This window comes from Vulpes lagopus, chromosome 2, assembly GCF_018345385.1.
Source record: "Vulpes lagopus strain Blue_001 chromosome 2, ASM1834538v1, whole genome shotgun sequence".
Taxonomy (NCBI): Eukaryota; Metazoa; Chordata; class Mammalia; order Carnivora; family Canidae; genus Vulpes; species Vulpes lagopus.
In genome coordinates, this window is record NC_054825.1 from 158,558,622 (window position 1) to 158,578,265 (window position 19,644).

The 19,644-nt window shown below is 55.4% G+C and overlaps 2 protein-coding genes and 1 pseudogene across 3 annotated transcripts; 2 read left to right on the forward strand and 1 right to left on the reverse strand.

Annotated features, from left to right (window-relative positions):
* Positions 1 to 199: 199 nt before the first annotated feature.
* On the reverse strand, positions 200 to 12,550 carry MBOAT7 (membrane bound O-acyltransferase domain containing 7). 2 transcript variants are annotated; one of them, XM_041743365.1, is made up of 8 exons: positions 12,303 to 12,550; positions 11,506 to 11,584; positions 11,272 to 11,401; positions 10,659 to 10,785; positions 8,615 to 8,774; positions 6,208 to 6,568; positions 4,190 to 4,366; positions 200 to 1,204 (listed from the first exon to the last, which is right to left on the reverse strand). In XM_041743365.1, the coding sequence occupies exons 2-8, from the start codon at positions 11,579 to 11,581 to the stop codon at positions 817 to 819; spliced, it is 1,419 nt and encodes a 472-aa protein (XP_041599299.1). In that variant the 5' UTR covers positions 11,582 to 11,584; positions 12,303 to 12,550; the 3' UTR covers positions 200 to 816. The 2 variants fall into 2 exon arrangements, with proteins under 2 accessions (XP_041599299.1, XP_041599300.1); XM_041743366.1 differs by lacking the exons at positions 10,659 to 10,785; positions 11,506 to 11,584; positions 12,303 to 12,550 and having other exon boundaries at positions 11,272 to 11,385.
* Positions 12,551 to 13,064: 514 nt separating this feature from the next.
* Positions 13,065 to 19,432, forward strand: TSEN34 (tRNA splicing endonuclease subunit 34). The gene is made up of 5 exons (XM_041743371.1): positions 13,065 to 13,221; positions 13,897 to 14,143; positions 14,366 to 14,609; positions 14,759 to 15,016; positions 18,936 to 19,432. Exons 2-5 carry the CDS (start codon positions 13,901 to 13,903, stop codon positions 19,121 to 19,123), a joined length of 933 nt encoding a protein of 310 aa, XP_041599305.1. The 5' UTR covers positions 13,065 to 13,221; positions 13,897 to 13,900; the 3' UTR covers positions 19,124 to 19,432.
* Positions 18,595 to 18,743, forward strand: LOC121486030 (annotated as a pseudogene).
* Positions 19,433 to 19,644: the final 212 nt, after the last annotated feature.

Consider the following 19,644-nt stretch of genomic DNA (forward strand, 5'->3'; position numbering starts at 1 on the left):
GGTCCATACCTGGCCACCAGGTGGCTCAGGGAGGGGAATCCGAAGCACTTGTCATCAACCAACAGGGCGGCCGCTCGAAAGGTCTTCTGGGAACCGAAATCCCCGGATGCCAGTGTGACACCAGGGAGCCTGGTTCCAGCCCATCCTGCAGCGCCCGTGTGGGCCCCACACCTGGTGGTCACTCATAGACACACATACGGACCTCTTGGAACATTTTATTGGGGGAGGTTCACACAGTCTGACCCTACCTTAGGCCAGAAAATGACAAGAGGGTGACAGAAGCACTGGGACCCTGAGGTGGCTCAGATGGAAGCTGCAGCTTCTAGCTGCCTCAGTTTACCCATTGTGAAATGTTCCCTTCCCGGCCTGAAACACTGCTTGATGAAAGGGGGAAAGCCCATGAGAGAGGTTCCCACTCCCAGGGCCTGCCCTGAGGCTCCTGGCCCCACACCGTGGAGCCAGAAACAGGGAATTTGCCCAAGAATCCCCGTGGCCCTGTTGGGGGGCTGGGGAGCGGGTAGCTCACTCTGAAGACCTGGCAGCTGGGGCAGGGACCAAGGGAGATTCTTCTAGACAACACCTGAACTTTCCAGAAGGGAAGTCTGAGCTTCCTGAGCCCTCGGGTCAGGGCAGGGGAGCAGAGAGCAGCCCTGCCTTGCTGGGGGAGGGTGGGGTGCAGAGCTGAGGGAATCCTCTCCAGGGCCCAGCCCAATCAGGGGCTCTTTCTGGGAAAGGAGACAGCAGCCTGGTTCATGGAATTCCCAGGCAGAAGCTTAGTGGCTGCAGTGGCGGGCAAAGGGGTGTCACGGCAGTGGCCTACTCCTCCCGGAGTTTTTCTGGGGCGAGGCTGGCGGCCTGGGGTGACGTCTTCCTGCGGCCAGGGCTGCCCCCACCCAGGGCCAGCCCCAGCAGCAGGGCGGCCACAGCCACGATGTGGATGCAGAAGTAGACAGAGGCCCAGTACCGGAGGGTGTCTCCCAGGGACAGCAGCACAAAGCCCATGCACATGTAATCGTAGGCGCGCATCTTCAGGAACCAGTGCACCCAGTCCCAGGCCTTCTGGCCCCCGGGGCTGAGCCGCCCCCGCAGGGCTGACTCCAGCCAGCCCTCAGCCGACAGGCACAGCGGGATGGTCAGGAAGCTTAGGTAGTAGCCAGGGTGCAGGCCGTGCCAGTAGGCGCTCAGCAACATGGTCCAGGCGCTCCTGGGGGAGAGGCTGAGATTCAGGACCTGGGAGCCAGGCCCCCTAGCCCCTCCTCCCTCAGACCCAGGAGTCCAGGCCCCCCAGCCCCCTCTTCTCTCAGACCCAGGAATTCAGGCCCCAGCCCCTTCCTCCTCAGACCCAGGAGTACAGGCCCCAGCCCGCTCCTCCCTCAGACCCAGGAGTTCAGGCCCCTCAGCCCCCTCCTCCCTCAGACCCAGGAGTTCAGGCCCCTCAGCCCCCTCCTCCCTCAGACCCAGGAGTTCAGGCCCCTCAACCCCCTCCTCCCTCAGACCCAGGAGTTCAGGCCCCTCAGCCCCCTCCTCCCTCAGACCCAGGAGTCACTACTCTTCAGGAATATGGTTAACCCCCTCTTATCATATCTGTCCTTAAGACCCAAGAACCTGAGCCTCCAGCCACTTCCTTTTGGGATCAGTATAATTCCTGATTCATGAGGACTCAGAAATCTCCAGCCATGGTCTCCTCTTTCTATGACCCAAACATGCTTTCCATAGAAGACCCACAAACTCAGGCACGCGCATGGAAGACACAGAAGTCACAGCAGGCTCTGCCATGGACCACGGCCTGGGGTGGGGATGGAGCTCTTCCTGGTCTGTGGCATCAACTTTTCCCTCTGGCTTATCAGGGTGCTGATGACACCTGGTGACACAATGATGCTGTCCTCTCATTCTTGGGGGGCACACAGAGTCCATAAAAAGGCTGAATTTTCCTTGCTACTGAAAGGGGAGACCTTTCTCTCTCTCTCTCTCTCTCTCTCTCTCTTCTTGGCTACTTCCCTGGAAAACCTAGTGTTTGAGACTCTTTCCTCTGTCCTTTGGGTGTAGATGAAAACATCACAATCCATGAATGTTTTTCTGGAGGGAGGTGGTGCCACCTCTGCGAGATCTACAGGGTCCCTGTCTCCCCGCCACTGTGGGGGCCCATCCCAGCACCTGGCACCACGCTGCCACCTGCTCATCATAGGCACACGTTCCAGTCTTCCTATTGAGCAGCACCAGTGGCTGCCCCCGGTCACCAGCCCAACTGAGGAAGAACATGAAGGAATGGGTGGCAAACGGAGCTGCTGAGTCCCTGCCGGAGGGCAAGTTACCCTCGTGTCTCTCAAGCACGTGCTGCGCAGTGGGCTGGGACAGGTGGGTCTACAAGAAGGTGAGCTTTCCGTGTTGGTTATCTCCCTAGTGGGTTACAAGCGACGACGTGCATCACAGCCTGGCTTAATGCTAGCTCATTAACAAAACTGTTTTCTTTCTTTTCCACCTATAGTGGAGGAAGAATTCCCTGGGTCGGGAACTTTGCAATGATGGTCCCCAACAGGGGGAAGCAGGGCAGCAGCGTGCACACGGATGGCGCCTGGGGACCTAGGATCCCACACAGGTACAGGGCAACACTGGGCATGGATCCTCCTCTGCTCGCCCTGTCTGGCAGTGAACACTCTCCAAAGACCAGCCCACGCTCCCCTCAACCCTTCCCCGTTTCTGTCCTCCCTGGAACCCACTCCAACTGCTTTTGCTTCCACCCACCAAACTGCTCCTGTCAAGGCTACATCAAGGCTGCCGGAGACTTTCTCCTCCCCTCCCAACCCCACGCTGAAGCTCCTGACGTCACCAGACACAAGTAACCCCTCCCTCCTTGAAACACTCTGTTCACTTGGCTCCCACCTGGGAAGGAACACTTTCCTGACTGGCCTCCTATCTCATGGGCTGTGTCTTTGCCGGCTCCTCCTCGTCCCTAGTCCACACCAGGGTTTCTCAATTTCAGCACTACCAACATTTGGGGCCAGGTCATTCTGTGTTATGGTGGGGGCCATTCTGTGCTTCCCAGGATGTTGAGGAGCATCTCTGCCTCTAAGCACTGGATGCCAGTAGCACCTCCCGGTTATGACAACGTTTCTAGCTGTTGATGAATGCCCCCCGCCCCCCGGCCAAGGAGTGTGGCACAAACTCTCCCTCCCCCACCCATTGAAAATGTCTAATGTCTGGAGCCCCCTGGACTTTGACCTGGTGCTCGGCTCCAGAGCCTTCCATATTGCCTCTACCTGATGATACCGGAGTGTCTGCTTCTCACACCGACCTCCTTATGTGCCAGAGTCACGTAACTAACGGCCTATTCGGTAACTTCAGCTGAACGCAACTGTCACCCCGGGTTAAGTGACACTAGAGCCATTTTGCTCCCTCATCTGACCCAGTCCTGAAACTGCCTCCTGCCCAGTCTCCCCATCTCGGGAATGGCCCTTCTGTGCCCTAGGTTCCCCCAGCCACCACCTGGTGTGCTGTGTCATCTCTGCACTTTCTTATTCCCACATCCAGTTGGTGCCAGACCCTGACCCCAGCACCCAGTAAGTCTGGCTTCATTACAAGACTCTGTCAGCTGTGTCCTGACCTCATCTGCTGGTTCTGGGAAAGCTGAGTAACACTAGGCAGGTTACCTAACCCTCTGAGCCTCACTTCTACATCATAAGGTTGTAAACATAGCAGTATCTGGCACAAAGCTTTCACTCAAGAAATATAAGATGAATGATGGAAAAAATCTAATGTATAGTGACCACCCACCTGGCAGGCCCCACAGTGACTACATTTCACACTTTATCTCCCTTCATCCTCACATCAAACTATGAAGCAGGTAACATCATGACCCCCATTCAGGAGTTGAGGACACAGGTCAGCTCATTCATTAAGGTTTCTCTGTAGTTGGTAGGGCCAAGATTCCAGAAAGTCTGACCAGAGTCCATAGGATTCAATACACTGCTTCTGTCGAATGAGGTTGACAGGACGGAAGTAGAAACTGAGGCCCAGAGAGAGGGAATGATTTACCTCCCAGAGGAATGCAAATCAATGGCAGGGCAACAGCCTCGAGAAACTACAACTCCCGTGACTCTATTGGGAGGAGACCCCACCGCGGAGCCAGCAGGCAGCCCCAGGTGCTGCCGGAAGATGTAGTTCCGAGTTTTCCCAAGGCAGGCGGGCTCACCTGAGAACATAGGAGCGGGCAGGTGCGCTCTTGTAGATATACTGTGCCAGCCACCACTGCACCGTCATGTTCCAGTACCGCATGCCATCCCGCACCCGCACGCAGAAGTCAGTGCCGTAGCAGTCGATGTTGCGGATGGTCTCATAGTCGTACTCCAGGGAAGCCGCCTTCTCCGGACTGGGGGTGGGGGGTGGGGGGTGGAGGATGAGGGTGGGGGACAGACATGCAGCTCAGCCAGGCCCCCTCCCGACGCTGGCTACTGTCCTAGCCCCAGACACTCAGGAGGGGATCACGGCCAGGCAATAGCTCTGGCTGTCACATTTGCTAGGGCAACAGGGTTGGGGGGGGGGGGCTTTTCCAGGACTAAGACTAGTGGAGGTGAGGAGCACAGTTCACTGACAATGGGGTCCTCCTCTTGGTAACAGGGCTGCAACAGCAAGGAAGAGCCTGGAAGAGCTATAGTTGCTAAGCTAGGAGTCCTTAGCAACCTGATCCTTCACTGGTCTCTGATGCTAGGGAAAGGCCATTCCTTAGCAACCAAGCTCACTATATTCCAAGAAGCTTCCAAGTATGGTCCCTTCTAAGTGGGGAAGATACTGTGGTTGCTAGGGAAGTAGCATTCCTAACAATGAGGTGGTCTGTGGTTGCTAGGGAGATGTTCTGACCCATGTGACACCAGGACGGTCTCTGTTGCTAGAAAAAGGGCATTCCTTAGCAAAAAGGCCTGGGATGTTTAGAAATGCTTCCAGAAAGGGCCTTTCCTGGTTATTGGTCCTATGATGACTTAAGAAGTGTCATCTACAGCAATACGGTGGTTCCTGGATCACTGGTGTCAACATCCCCAACATTCTGCACCCATCTGAGCCGTTGGTGGTTTCTGATAATGGGATGGGAGCCATCTATTAAAAGTGGGGCTCAGTAGATTTAGAAAAGCCTTCAGTTTCTGCTTGACATTTTCTGGGAGACACTCTCTCTAGTAACTGGAGGTCCACTCGTGGTTACCAGGGCAGTGGCTGAAATTCGTTTGGGGGTGCCACTTCCCCCTTAATGGAATGGCTGTCTGTGACTACTAGGGGATGCCCCAATCTGGGCAAGGAGGAATTCATAATTTACATAGACAGGCTGCTTTGCCCAGCCTCAGCCCCAGGTAGAAGGCCACCCATGTTTGCTAGAACAGTGGGGCAGTCCATTCCCAGTTGCTAGGAGCATCATTTCCCTAGCAACATAGGGGCAACACTTCCTTAGCAACAAGATGCCCCTAGTTACTGGCAGTGTGACCTACCCAACAACTAAAGAAAGGGGTGAGGTGAGGGCTGCAGCATTGCCAACAAGGTCACTCCATAGTTACCAGGGTATGTCCTTGGCAATGGTAGGAAAGTGACCTGCGGTGGCTAGGAGTGCCATCCCTTCTGTGCAGAGGGCAGCATGGTCAGGGATGCCATTTGCTTAGAAGGTGCAGGCTGCTAGGACAGCCCATGGTTGGGGGTGTGTGTGCTGGCTTCTAGCCACCACAGAGGGCAGTTTAAAGGGGATGCTATTTACATAGCAATGAAAAGCAAGTCTTGTGGCTGGAAGGGGCAGGCCACGGTTGCTAGGGAAGCGCTTCTCTGGAATAGAGGGGCAGTCTAGTTGCCAGGGTACCATTTCCCTAGCAACAAAGGATGAGGCCCCATCACAGCCCAAAGATGGTATCTGGAGTAACCAGGAACAACCGAGTTACCAGGGTAACATTTCCATGGCAACAGAAGGGCAGTGCATGGTTGCTAAAAGACCATCTTCCCTCTCCTAGCAACAGAGAGCAGTTCGCCATCCCAAGAGGTGACAAGCAGTAGCACAGGGGGCAGTGGAAGGTATGGGGAGTATTGCTCCCTAGGACAGGGGTAGGTGGGCGACACTCTTCTGACAACAGGTGATGAACCTGCTCCCTTGCTCCCCACTCTCCTCCCTGCTAGGGGCATGACCAGCCTGTGGTGATGGGGCCTGCCGGGTCTTGGGAAGCCTCCCTCCCACTACCTGACCTGCTGGGGGGTGGGCATTGGAGGGTGGGGCCGCCCCCGGCCCGGGCCTTGGCGGCCACAGGGTAGGCCCCGAAGCCTGCAGCAATGCAGCCGCACTCAGCGGCAATCCAGGCCACGTAGAAGCGCATGCGGAAGGCGAAGAAGACGGGGATCATGTAGAAGAGGCGGGCGGGCAGCGGGCGGGCGTAGAAGGCATCCTCGCGCACGGCCTCCAGCGGGAAGAGGTGTGAGGACAGCAGGAATAGCAGCCCGAAGAGGGGGGCCGGCCAGGCTCGGCGCAGGAGGGGCCGCAGGCTGGGCACGGCTCCCGGGAAGGGCTGCTCCAGCCAATCCAGGTAGGTGCGGTAGCGGAAGAACGGGCCTGTGGCAGGAGGGAGGAGGGAGGGGTGGCTGGTCAGACATCCCTGGCTGGGAGGGTGGCCACAGCTAGTGTCTGATGTCCGGGGGGGCCTGAGACTGGGGAGCTGCGGGGAGAGGGTTATGAAACCTCCAACAGGAGGAAGGAGGCCAGAGGCCTGAGATTGGGGAGAAGGGGGGGAGGGGCGAGGAGGAGGGAGAGGGGTCTGAAACCCAGAACAAGGGGAGTGACACTCAGAGAAAAAAGGACAAGAAATCAATGAGTGAGCAGACTCTTGATCTTGGGGGTCATGAGTTCCAGCGCGACATTGGGTGCTGGGTATAGAGATTACTAAAAAAAACAATCTTAAGTGCAGTGTGTATCTACAATGGAATATTACTCAGCCATCAAAAAGACTGAAATCCTAGCTGTGGAGGGAACCAGAGGGCACTATGCTAAGTGAAATAAGTCAGTCAGAGAAAGACAAACACACGTGCTGTCACTCATGTGTGGAATTTAGGAGACAAAACAAATGAACACAGGGGAAGGGGAAGCAGTGCACCTCGGTGGCTCAGTTGGTGAAGTGTCAGCCTTCCGCTCAGGTCATGATCTCAGGGTCCTGGGATTAAGCCCTGTGTTAGGCTCTCTGCTCAGCTGGAAACTGCTTCTCAATCTCCCTCTCCTGCCCCCCCCCCCCACTTGTGCTCTCTCTCTCTCTCAAACGAATAAATAAAATCTTAAAAAGGGTGGGGGGAAGCAGACCATAAGAGACTCTTAACAATACAGAACCACCTGAGGGCTGATAGAGGCAGATGGGTGGGAGATGGGCAGGATGGGTCCCTGGCATTAAGGGAGCACTTGCTGGGATGAGTACTGAGCGTTGCATGTAAGTGCTGAATCACTGAATTCTACCACTGAAACCAATCTGACACTATGTGTTAACTAAATTGAATTTAAATAAAAGTTTGGAAGGAAAAAAACTAAAAATATAAGTAAAATCTTAAAGAAAAGAAAGACAGACACTGGAGAGAGGGAGTTCACAGGACTGAGAGAGAAAGAGGGCAGAGCAGCCAGATGGTGAGGAACAAAGACCTAGAGAAGGAGGGCTATGGAGACCTCGAGAAAGATGGGGATGCATAAGCCAGACCCTGTGGGATGGGAGTGAGCTCTGCATGAGGGAGAAGGTAGAGTGGTGCATCTGGAGAGGAAGAGAAAGGTGGGAGAAGAAGCCAGAGGGTCGCAGAGGCCGGGTTGCTGGCCTTGCAGGCACCAAGGATGGGGGCGGGGGGGTGTTCTGTGCTGAGAGCTAGGAAACCAGCGTAGGCTAGGAAGTGCTGGGAAGTGCGAAATAGCATTTCCCTTCATCCCTCGAGCAGGGCTGAGACTGCCAGGGGTCACTGATGGAAAGGAAGACAGGAAAGAGCTGTCAAGCCGGAGATACACTCATGACCTGGCCTGGGGAGGGGGCCGTGGGGATGAACAGAAGCGGCCACGTCACATGTCACAAAAAAGACCAGACTGAGTGGGATTCCATTCGTAATGATCCAAAGCGACAAGTCTGCGGTGGTTTCCAGGAGCTGGGGCCTGGGAAGGTGATACAACTGTCCTACAGTGATGTGGTGGTGAAGGTTGCATGGCTCCGCAATTGGACTTAAAGCTAGTGAATGGGATGCAGTTTGAAGTGGGCGAACACATGGATCAGAGATCAGGACAGCAGTCATCAAACAGAAAACCGCCTAGGAGGTCAGCGTCAGTGGAAACTACTTCCTGAGGCTAACATGGGAGTGGAATGTATTTATTCCCTGCATGGCAGAAACCTCAGGCTTCCATAGGTCATTCTCCCTCATCTCCTATTTGCTCCCAAGAAGCCATTGGAAATCATTTAGGCGGAGAACAGTCTGTCTCTACTCTGGAGGAGCAGTGGGAAAGCTTGACATAAACCCAGGCCTAGATGCTCATCCTTTAGAGGAGCAGACACTGGGATGGAGGCAGGAACACAGGGCAGGCACCAAAGTCAGGGTGCAGAATGGAGCCGAGAGGGTGACGGGATAGGGGCACAGGCACACTCACCTGTCATGATTCCTACGTAGCAGTAGCTGTAGCTGAGTGTCTCCATCAGGGAGGGGACGTCGGGCAGGAGCCCCAGGCTGGGCCCCTTGCTGAAACCTGAGGCCATTTCCTTCCTCTGGGCCAAGTGCAGGTCCTGTACTTCACTGGCCAGGCTCACCAGCTGGGAGCAGGGGGCACAGGTAGGGTACAGACACATCAGACAACAGGACCTCCTTGCCCCCACTCCTCTCAGCAGCCAAGGGGTGCTGCGGCCGGCGTGCCACTGGGAGCCGAGCTTCTATTCCAGGGGCAGCTCTGGGCCTCTGGAATCAGGAGTGGCCCGGTAGCAGCTTCTGCTAGCTGAGGGCTTTGGGCACTCCTTTCTGGGCCCTTCCATCTCTCTGTTCCCCCTTCCAGGTTCTTCTCTCCTCTGTGGCTTGATACCAGCCACGATCTCATGACCTCCACAAACTGTATCCTTAGTCTGGGTTCCTCCCTCCAGCCCCCAAAACCACTCAGGGTGACTCCTGTCATTAGGACTTGGATACCTGCCAGGGTTCCTCAGACTTGACACATCCAGAGTGGAGTGTGGTGCTACTCACTCCACAGAGCGGGTCCCCTCCCACTCCCCTCAGCAAAGGCCACCAGCAGCCTGAACGCTCAGACCAGGAACCTGCCTTACTTCCCAGATCTGATCCCGCAGGTCTCGGAGTCTGTCCCCCACACTCCGCTGAGGCTGAATGGGTTCACCCTGGTTCCCCCACCCCACCCCCCCACCTTCTCTGCAGACCTCAGGCTGAGCCTACAGCAGCAGGCCTCAGCTGGGCTTCCAGCTTCCTCTCAGGTTTGGCCCATAGAAAGCCCAGGGTGGAGAGGGGGCAGGCAGGATTGAGCACTGGGCTCTTCTTCCCTTGTAAGATCCCCCAGGGCCTGGCAGTGCCCCTTCACTGATGGACGGATCATGTCAAGGTGGAGGGAGGGCTCTGCACAATGTCTTCCCTTCAGGTTGCACTACCTGGCCCTCTTCTCGGCCCTGGGCTCCCCAGCTGCTGGTCCAGGATTCCTGCACTGTCCCCTCTGGCTCTTCTACATCCTGCCCACACTGCTGTAAAAAAGAACTCCTCAAAGTGTCCCAAATGCAGCATTTCCTGCTGGAGCTCTGACTGTATCAAGCTGCCACTGCCAGTCAGCAGGACTTTGATCAAGGAGACCATCCTCATCCCTTCTTGCCCTTTCTGTGGCAATTCTGTTAGCATCCAGAGCATATTTCCAAACACATAAACCTGGTCCCATTACCTCTTCTGGCAACAAACCAAAAGACCACTCCCAGTGGCTCCTGGGCCCCATAAGAAGCCCAAAGCCCACACCTTGGGCCCATTCCCCTTCCTTCTCCCGATGCACACTCGCTATGGCTGGCACACCGTTGATGCAACCCAGCCTGCTCCCTTCCACACCCTGGTGCTACATCCTGAAAGGCTCTCCCTCCAACTCTTTGCTGACCAACTCCTGCCTGTCCTTGCCTTGCCACCCGAGAACCTGGGACACTGAGGACACTGGGTTCACAACCTTGTGTGACTATCCTGTGCCCTGATATATTGCTGGAACCTGGCACATGGGAAATCCTGACTTTTCAGTCCGGGGTGGGGCCTGGGAATCTGCTTTCACCCATTCTCCCAGGTGATAAAGAGCCAGACATGGGTGTCCTGGTTCTGTGCCCTTAGAGAAGTGCTTTCTCTCCAAAGCTGTTTCTCCTACCTTGCTAAATGGTTTGCTACCAACACGTGCTCCTGGAGAACACGTTGGTAAAGCACTTAGCTCACCTCTGGCAAATGGCAAACACCTACGGTTACATTACATAGATGGGGGTGTGGGTGTACTTCTCTACCCCAGGGAATAGCTGAGAGGTGAAGATCTGCCCAGAGCATGAAGGGGCAGATCACCCACGTCCTGGGGTGCAGGGAAGGTAAGATCCCACTTCCCCTGCTCCCCACAGGAGTGGGTCAGGGGAGGAGGAGGTGAAAATGGGAGTTCAAGGGTACAAAGAGGGGCTGGAGGGGCATCTGACCTTGAGTGTGAGCAGCAGCTGAACCGCATTGGTGAAGGGCGTGGGGGTGGGGAGGCCCAGCAGACTGAGCGCACGGAAGAAGAGCAGGTACGAGAAGGTCCAGGCCAGGGCGAGGGCGTGGCAGGAGCTGGGACAGAGGAAGGCCGTAGGCTGTGTTGAGTGCAGGGCCCTTGCCTCCCCCAGAGTCTAGCTCCAGAACCTCCCCCACCACCACCCCAAAAATGGGGGATGGTAGAAGAAGGGGCGCAGCCCCACAGAAATGCGCCATGCTAGAGAAGAGCATGAGAAGGGGTCAGGAGAAGCTTTAGGGTGAAAAACCCACAGGGCCTCCATCTTTTCTGCAGGAGGCAAGAAAAAAGGAGGGAGAAAGAGACATAATACAAACACGAATGGTGGCAGGGCCAGCACACAAACGCCCCTTCCTCCTGAATACAGGATCTGGATGTTAAGGATCAGGTCAATCGCACAGGGATGAGACCCAGAAGAAAAGGCACGAGAGGAAGAGAAACAGACCAAACGACACAGTGAGTTCAGAGATAAGCAAGAGATGTCCAGAGACAGAGGCAGAAAGGGACAGACCTCCTCCCCACTCCCCCTCCCACCAAATCCTCACCAGGGCTGGGCCTGGATGAGGGCCCAGGTCCCAAGGATGGTGATCAGAGAATGCAAAGTGTGGGGGCCACAGGTGAACAAGGTGAGCCCCAGGCCCACGGCTGCTGCCCCCCATCTCTTCAGCCCAGGTCCTGCAAAGAGAAGAGAGAGCATAAGCCTGGAACCTTCCAGGGAGCTCCTGCCGGGTTCCCCCCACCCCTCCCCCAGTTTCCACTAGGGAGGGAACCTAACTCACCAGCTTTCTTAAAGAGGAAGCCGATGGGGATGGAGATGAGAAGCACCACTAGATAAGTCCATTCTTCAGGCGACATGGTCTGGGGGAGGGGCAGAGGTTCCTAGTGAGGCCCCTCCCCCCTGGAGGGTTCAGGAACCCACTCCCCCGTAGTTCCCAGTTCTGAGGGTCCTGGAGTGCTACCCTCAGCTCCTCTCCTCTGAGAACACGGAAATCTGTACCTCTAGAACCTTCCTCCTTCGAGGATAAAGAAATCTACCCCCCAGCTCCGCTTTTCTGAGAACCCGGACCACCAGTCCTCTTCCCCTGAGAGAACCAGGAACCCAGACCTCTCAGGCCCGCTCTCTGCGATCCCAGAAATCAAAGCAACTCCCCCCACCCCCCTGAGGTCCCAGGGACTGAGATACCGCTCTGAGAACCCAGCAACAACCCTTGTCCCAGGCCCTTCCCTTGGAGAGCCCAGGATTCCAGATCTCCCCGCCTCCTCCTCCCTCCTTCGAGGACCCAGGAACTCAACCCTCCCTCTCCGATAACCCAGGTTTCAGCCTCCAGCCTCCACCTCCTCCGGAGCTGCAGACCCTTCTCCCACCTGAAGCCCGGAGGACGGTCCACCCCAGCGCCCCAGTCCCCCCAGCGCAAGTCAGACCTCCCGGCAGAGCCACAGGCGGTTACGCCACTCCGCGCTCCGCCGCGCTCTCGGCGCCACACCCGCCCGGGTCGGCCGGCGGGTCCGCAGGCGCCCCCCGCCTCGCCCCCGCCTCGCCCCCGCCTCGCCCCCGAGGCGCCCCGCTCCGGCCCACCTGGGCCCGGCTCCGCGCTGCCCGCCGGGCAGGAGGCGGCGGAGCAGTCCCGGCCCACCGGCGCCCCGGATCCGGCCACGCCTCCTTCGCCCCGCGCGCGCGGTCCCGGGCCGGGGGCGCGGCTCCGTCAGGCTGCGGGCCAGGCAGGGAAGCGACCTGCTCCGCGCGCCCGCGAGCACCCCTCGGCCGCGGCACCTGGACCTCCCGGCAGCCAAGCCCAGAGCACGTAAAGAGGCGAGGCCTCGGACTTGGAAGGAGGCGGGGCCTCCGCTTCGGGTTCCCTCGGGCAGAATCGGCGGCAGCTTGGAGGCGGGGCCACAGGCCTCGGTTTACTTCGGAAGTCTCTGTTCGGGTGTAGGCGGGGCCAAGAGCTCCGGGCGGATGTAGGCGGGGTCATAGCGTCGGTTTTGTGCGGAGATGGTTGGGTACCAGTGGCTCGGATTAGGAGATGGGCGGAGTCTGTGTTTTCCTGAGGAGGCGGGGCCACAGGCCGGGATCGGGAGGGGGCGGGGCTTACAGTGGCCCAGCCCGAGGGGCGGCCCCCGTTGGCCTGTCAGCCGCGGGGGCGGGGCGGGGCGGGGCGGGCGGGGGCGGGGCCAGGGCAACTAGCCTCCCACACCCGAGAGGCAGAACCGTAGAGGCGGAGGGAGGTTCGCTTCGCGGGGGCGGGGCCAGGTTGTTCCCCTTCGCGGGAAGGCGGGGCTACGGTGCTGCTGGGCGGATCCCAGAGTTCCCGCTCGGCTGAGGTGGCGGCGTGACGAGATTGACGCAGGGGGTCGGAGTGGGGAGGGGTGGAGGAAGCTGCGCGTGGCGCGCTACGTAGGGGTGGCTCCGCCGGGGCTGCGAGCTGGTGTTTACGGTGACTAGCTCGTTCTATCGGAGGACGGGACCGCATTCTGAGGGGAACGCTCACGAGGAGGTGAGCCCGCCCGAGCAGGGAACGGACGGCGGGTGCCCAGGGGGAGGGGCCTCCGGCTGCGGGGCTCGCTCAGTAGGGCGGGTACTCCCCAGCCGGGAGCGCCTGCGGCCGGAGCGGGCGGGGCCTGGCTGCTGGTTGACGGGAGCCGAGGGAGCCCGGACGCCGGCCTTCGGGAGGGGGCGGGGCTGCGAGTTCGGCCGACCCGGGAGGGGCGGGGCTTGTGCTGTGGGTGTCCCACCCCGCGAGAGGAGGGCCTGAGGCCGCGCCTCGTTGGTTCGGAAAGGGGAGGGGCCGAGTTCCGGGGCACTGGAAGGGGGCGTGGCCCCGCGCTAGGGGAGCAGAGGACCGGAACGCTGACTGCAGGGTCCGGAGGGCCGAGCTGGGCCCCAGCGTCTCGGCGAGAGGCGGGGCCTCGTCTCGGCGGCACCGGGGCCTGGTGGGATCGCCGGGGGGCGGGGTCCGGGGGGCCCAGGGGGCGGGCCCGGCGGCCAGGGGGCGGGGCCTGGTGTGGAAAATTGGCAGGTGGCGAACGCGGCCCCGGCGAGGCTCCACCCCCCAGGCTCAGGGGCGGGGCGTCGCTGAGACACCCCACCGCCACGCCCACCCCCACCCCCACCCCCACCCCCCGGTGGGAGCACTCTGTCGGTGACCGCTGTGCCTCCCTGGCCCCCGCAGGAGGATGCTGGTGGTGGAGGTGGCGAACGGCCGCTCCCTGGTATGGGGGGCCGAGGCGGTGCAGGCACTGCGGGAGCGTCTGGGAGTAGGGGGCCGCACGGTGGGCGCCCTGCCCCGCGGGCCCCGCCAGAACTCGCGCCTGGGCCTCCCGCTGCTGCTGATGCCCGAAGAGGCGCGGCTTCTGGCCGAGATCGGCGCGGTGACCCTGGTCAGCGCCCCGCGCCCGGATCCGCGCCAACACAGCCTGGTAAGGGGCGGACGGGGTGGGGGCGGTGCAAACGCTCAGGACGTGGAGGCAGGACACCCAGACTGCGGGTCTCTGCGGGAGGGGTCTGGGCGCCTTGGATTCTGGAGACTGGGATCCCCAGGTTCAGGCTTTGGGTTAGGGAGGAGTCAGGGAGCCAGGGTTCCTGGCTTCCTAAGGCAGGGCAGACTTGGATCCTGGGATTCCCGCCGCTTTACTTCTCAGGCTCTGGCATCCTTCAAACGCCAGCAAGAGCAGGACTTCCAGGAGCAAAGCGCCCTGGCAGCGGAGGCCCGTGAGACTCGTCGTCAGGAACTCCTAGAGAAGATTGCGGAGGGCCAGGCTGCGAAGAAACAGAAGCTGGAGCAGGAATCGGTGGCCAGCGAGAGCCAGGAGGCCAGTGCGAACCCGGCTGCCGCAGAGAGTGAGGCTGGTGCGAGCCAGGCTCCTGGAGAGCCGGAGGAAGCAGGTGAGGGTGGGAGTGGAGTCCACGGACCAGGAGCAGGGGAGAGGGAGATCTTTTGGGAATCCTGGCTGGGAATCTAGGGCCTGGGGCTCATTGGGGGATGGGAAGACCTGTCCTTGGATGCATCAGACTCTTGCATTCACCTCCCACAGGTTCCTCCTCTCCTCAGCCAGGACCATCAAATGGGGTGGCCCCTTTGCCCAGGTCGGCTCTGCTGGTCCAGCTGGCCACTGCTAGGCCTCGACCTATCAAGGCTAGGCCCCTGGATTGGCGTGTCCAGTCCAAAGACTGGCCGCATGCTGGCCGTCCTGCCCATGAGCTTCGGTATAGCATCTACAGAGACCTGTGGGAACGAGGCTTCTTCCTCAGTGCAGCTGGCAAGTTCGGGGGTGACTTCCTGGTCTATCCTGGTGAGTTTTGTTGGGACCTCCCCTTGTGAAAGGGACCTCCTTTTTCTCAAAGCCCTCACCTTTTTTCACAAGCCTGCCACCTTTTTGTCTTTTCTCAGCCTCTGAAACCCATGGAAGGACAAGAACACTTGGGAACCATTTGAAGGGCAGTATAGTAAATCTAAGCACTTTCTTTGATCCAGAAGTTTCACTCAGAGACTCTTAGATATGTGCACAAAACGTACAAGGAATCATCACTGCAGGATTCCTTACGGTAGTGAAATATTAGCGACCAGAATGATTATTAATAGGTTAGTGGTTACACACTGGTGTTAGTTGTCAGAGTAATGTAGGTCCATGTACATTTATGAAAAAATGACCAAAGGGGGGGAAAAAGAACCACTTGTCGGAAACAGGTACAGTAAAAAGCACATTATGTTTTCTGTTGTGATGCAGTTATGTACGTGTTATTTGAATAGCCTTAAAAATTATGCTCTAGGGGCATCTGGCTGGCTCTTCCGGTAGAGCATGCAACTTTTGACCTCAGGTTGTAGGTTCCAGCCCCATATTGGGTGAAGAGATTACTTAAAATCTTAAAAAAAAAAATCCGTATGGCTCTAGTGAAAGAATATGAGAACTTAAGGTGAAGTATGGAGTGGAAAGTAACTAGCAAGGAGAAGAAGGCCTGAAAGAACGTACTCCAGCCCAAGTACAGTGGTTACCTCTGAGAAGGAATGTGCATTGGGTATAGGTAAAGGAGACTTTCAGTGTATTAGTTCATTTTTGAATTTTTAGTAAGAATGCCTTTATTGTGTAACTTAAAGGTTAAAAAAGTAAATCTGCAGGCAAATCACCTTTTTTTGTTCCTCCTGAGAACGCAGAAGGATAGAAACACCTGATACATAGTCAAATCTTAGCTATTGGTTGAAGACCGACCGTGTCTTCTGCACACGAGCTGAGAACCTTCATCTCTTCTCAGACCGAACACTCAACTGAGGGACTGACTTAGGACAGACAGTGTACCTGCCCTGTGCTCTACAGAACCACTGTCCTTACTTTGCTGCTGGTTTTTTGTGACTTCTGTACATAAAAGGTGATTTTGATTTTGAATTCATAATATTTTGAATTCATAAAATTTTGAATTCATAATAATTCATAATCTAGTTTCTAAGCTTTCAGTTCAGGTTACAAATCCTTCTTTCCAATCTAGCAGGTTTTTGTTTTGTTTTGTTTTAATTCATGAGAGACACAGAGACACAGGCAAAGGGAGAAGCAGGCTCCACACAGGTTGCCAGATGTGGGACTCAATCCCAGGACCCCAGGATCACTCCCTGGGCCAAAGGCAGGCGCTAAACCACTGAGCCACCCAGGGATCCCCATCAATCTAGCAGATTTTGAGGGACTGTTTGTCCCTGTGTGATCCTACTCACAGAAGGCCTTATGTGGTTTTCAGCGTTAGAAGCTGCATTTTAAATTTTAATGTATTTCTTTTCCTTTTTAAGTTGTATGGTTTTCTGGTTATAGAACTTGCCAAAAACTCAGATCTAATAAATTGCAAATGGGCTGAGTTTTAAGTTTACATGTTCTAATACGGTTAAGAGTCTTACTAAAACTACAGGTTAAAATAAGGTTAAATCTGGGTCACCTGGGCAGCCCGGGTGGCTCCGCAGTTTAGCACCACCTTCAGCCCGGGGCGTGATCCCGGAGTTCTGGGATCGAGTCCCATGTCAAGCTCCCTGCATGGAGCCTGCTTCTCTCCCTCTGCCTGTGTCTCTGTCTCTGTCTCTGTCTCTCTCTCATGAATAAATAAAATCTTAAAAAAATAAATTTGGAGCACCTGGGTGGCTCAGTTGGTAAAGCATCTGCCTTCAACTTGCATCATGATCTCAGGGTCCCAGGATTGAGTCCTGCATCAGGCTCCCTGCTCAGTGGGGAGTCTGCTTCTCCCTCTTCCTCTCCCCCCTACCCCCTGCTCATGCACGTGTGTGCGCTCTCTCTCTCTCTCTCATAAATAAAAAAAATATTTTAAAAAAGTAATAAAATAACAATGAAATAAGGTTAAATACACCAACAACTTAATCACACATTTGAAACTGGCCCACAAGGCTGACCTGTTAGGTTTTTTTTTTAAGATCTTATTTATTTATTTATGAGAGACAGAAAGAGAGGCAGAGACATAGGCAGAGGGAGAAGCAGGCTCCTCGCAAGGAGCCCAATGTGGACTTGACCCAGACTCTGGGATCATGCCCTGAGTCAAAGGCAGATGCTCAACCACTCAGCCATCCAGGCATCCCTGACCTGTTCTAATACATCAATATTTCTAAAACAATGCATAAATGATATATATGAGATATACATAAAATCCTTATTCCCTGAAGATGAAAGTCTTCAAGGTCTGAATCCCTTAAATATTTCTAACAGTAAATCTTCCCAATCTTAAAAGACACTAAGTCTTTTAGAACAGTTTTGGGGTATCTTCTCAAGTGTTTTGATGCTTCCTTCTGAGCCGGCAGAGGTGTCACACCAGACAGAGTGATGCCTGGCTCCTGGCTGTGTTCTGGCTGGAAATCCAGCTAACAGTCCTCTCATGTGGGATATCTCACCGCTTTGCTCTTGTAGGTTTACATTACCTACCCCTTTATCTTCTGTATGGTACCCCACTCTGGTTCCTACTCTATTTGATCAGATTTACCTAATTCAGGGGCAGACCACAACCCCAGGTCAAATGCAGTCCAACAGGTTTTAAAGGTAAAGTTACCAGAACGCAGCCCTGTCCATTTGTTGACGTACAGTCTGTGGCTCCTGTTGTGCTACAGTGCAGAGGTGAGTACCTGTAACATGGCCCACAAAATGGAGGATATTTAGTATCTGGCCCTTTTCTGAAAAATTGTGTTAGCTCCTTTATCGCATCTATTTATCACTCCATCCTTTTGTAAATTCTTTTCTTCTTCTTCTTCTTTTTTTTTTTTTATTTATGATAGTCACAGAGAGAGAGAGAGAGGCAGAGACACAGGCGGAGGGAGAAGCAGGCTCCATGCACCGGGAGCCCGATGTGGGATTCGATCCTGGGTCTCCAGGATCGCGCCCTGGGCCAAAGGCAGGCGCCAAACCGCTGCGCCACCCAGGGATCCCCAATTCTTTTCTTCTTTTACTCTGTTAGAGTCACTTCTTGGATATTCACATGACATGGCTTTGACTGACTTTGTGGTCCTAGTTCTTACATCACGACAGTGATATATTCAATTGTTTTGTTTTTTGAATACAATTATGCCATACATCTGTGGCAGTTTGCCCCACCTGCCCCTCCCCACGCAGGGTATTGTTTATTTTTCCATGTTGGTACATTCTTTTCATTTTATTTATTTATTTATTTTTTAAAAAATTTTTTTTAATTTTTTTTTTTTTTTTTTAATTTATGATAGTCACACAGAGAGAGAGAGAAAGAGAGGCAGAGACACAGGCAGAGGGAGAAGCAGGCTCCATGCACCGGGAGCCCGACGTGGGATTCGATCCCGGGTCTCCAGGATCGTGCCCTGGGCCAAAGGCAGGCCCAGGTGCGCCACCCAGGGATCCCCATTCTTTTCATTTTAACAGCTATAATTGCTTCTCAGCCTTTTGGCTAAGATCAAGTGCATTTAAACAGCTATATATTATTTCGTCTTATGGAGAGACCACAAATTTAACAAGTCTGTGGTTTTGATTGTTTCCATTTCTTAGCAGTTGTAAATGATAACAGAGTGAACATCTTCATAGATATATTTTAGTGCCACTATCCTTATAAGTAAAAAATGCCATAAAGTGGAACTGCTAGGTACAAGAAGAGCTATTTTGAAATATTCATAGTGATTACTTAAATGATTCCTGTCTCCTACCTGTAGACATTCCAGTGTCTTCTAGCCTTCTACCACTGGGAACTGCTACATGTCTCTCTTTTACCCAGGTGACCCACTTCGTTTCCACGCCCACTACATTGCTCAGTGCTGGGCTCCTGGGGACCCCATTCCACTCCAGGACCTGGTTTCTGCTGGCCGCCTGGGGACCAGCGTCAGAAAGACGCTGCTGCTCTGTTCCCCTCAGCCTGATGGTAAAGTGGTCTATACCTCCCTGCAGTGGGCCAGCCTACAGTGAACTCCAGAGACCCGTGGGGATGTGGCTGCATCTGTGGAAAGAGCCTTTCTAGATGGTCCCAAGCTCATCTCTGCAAATGGGAGGCTGCAAACCCTCCTGCCTCTTTCTGCGGTTAGATTTTGACTCCGGATTTATAAACACTACATCCTTCTTATTTCCCTCCCTGTTTCAAAGCACTTATTGGCTGTGATATTTTTGTAGTTACCTATTTCCAAGCTGTGGCTTCTTGAGGGTGAAGACTGGGTTTGATTCATCTCCAGTTTCTACAGGGCTTAGGGCCAAGAGGTCTCAGTAAACTTGTTGAATAAACACGGAGTCTGTGTTTTGAATTCTGATGGCAATGGGGGGGTTGGCATTGTGGGTGTTTGCATTTGCTTATACAGAGGAGGGAATGCCTGGAGGAGTCCTGCTGCTAGTGGGTAGCCAGTGGGGCTGGGATTTTTTTTTTAAGATTTTATTTATTCATGAGAGAGAGAGAGAGAGGCAGAGACACAGGCAGAGGAAGAAGCAGGCTCCATGCA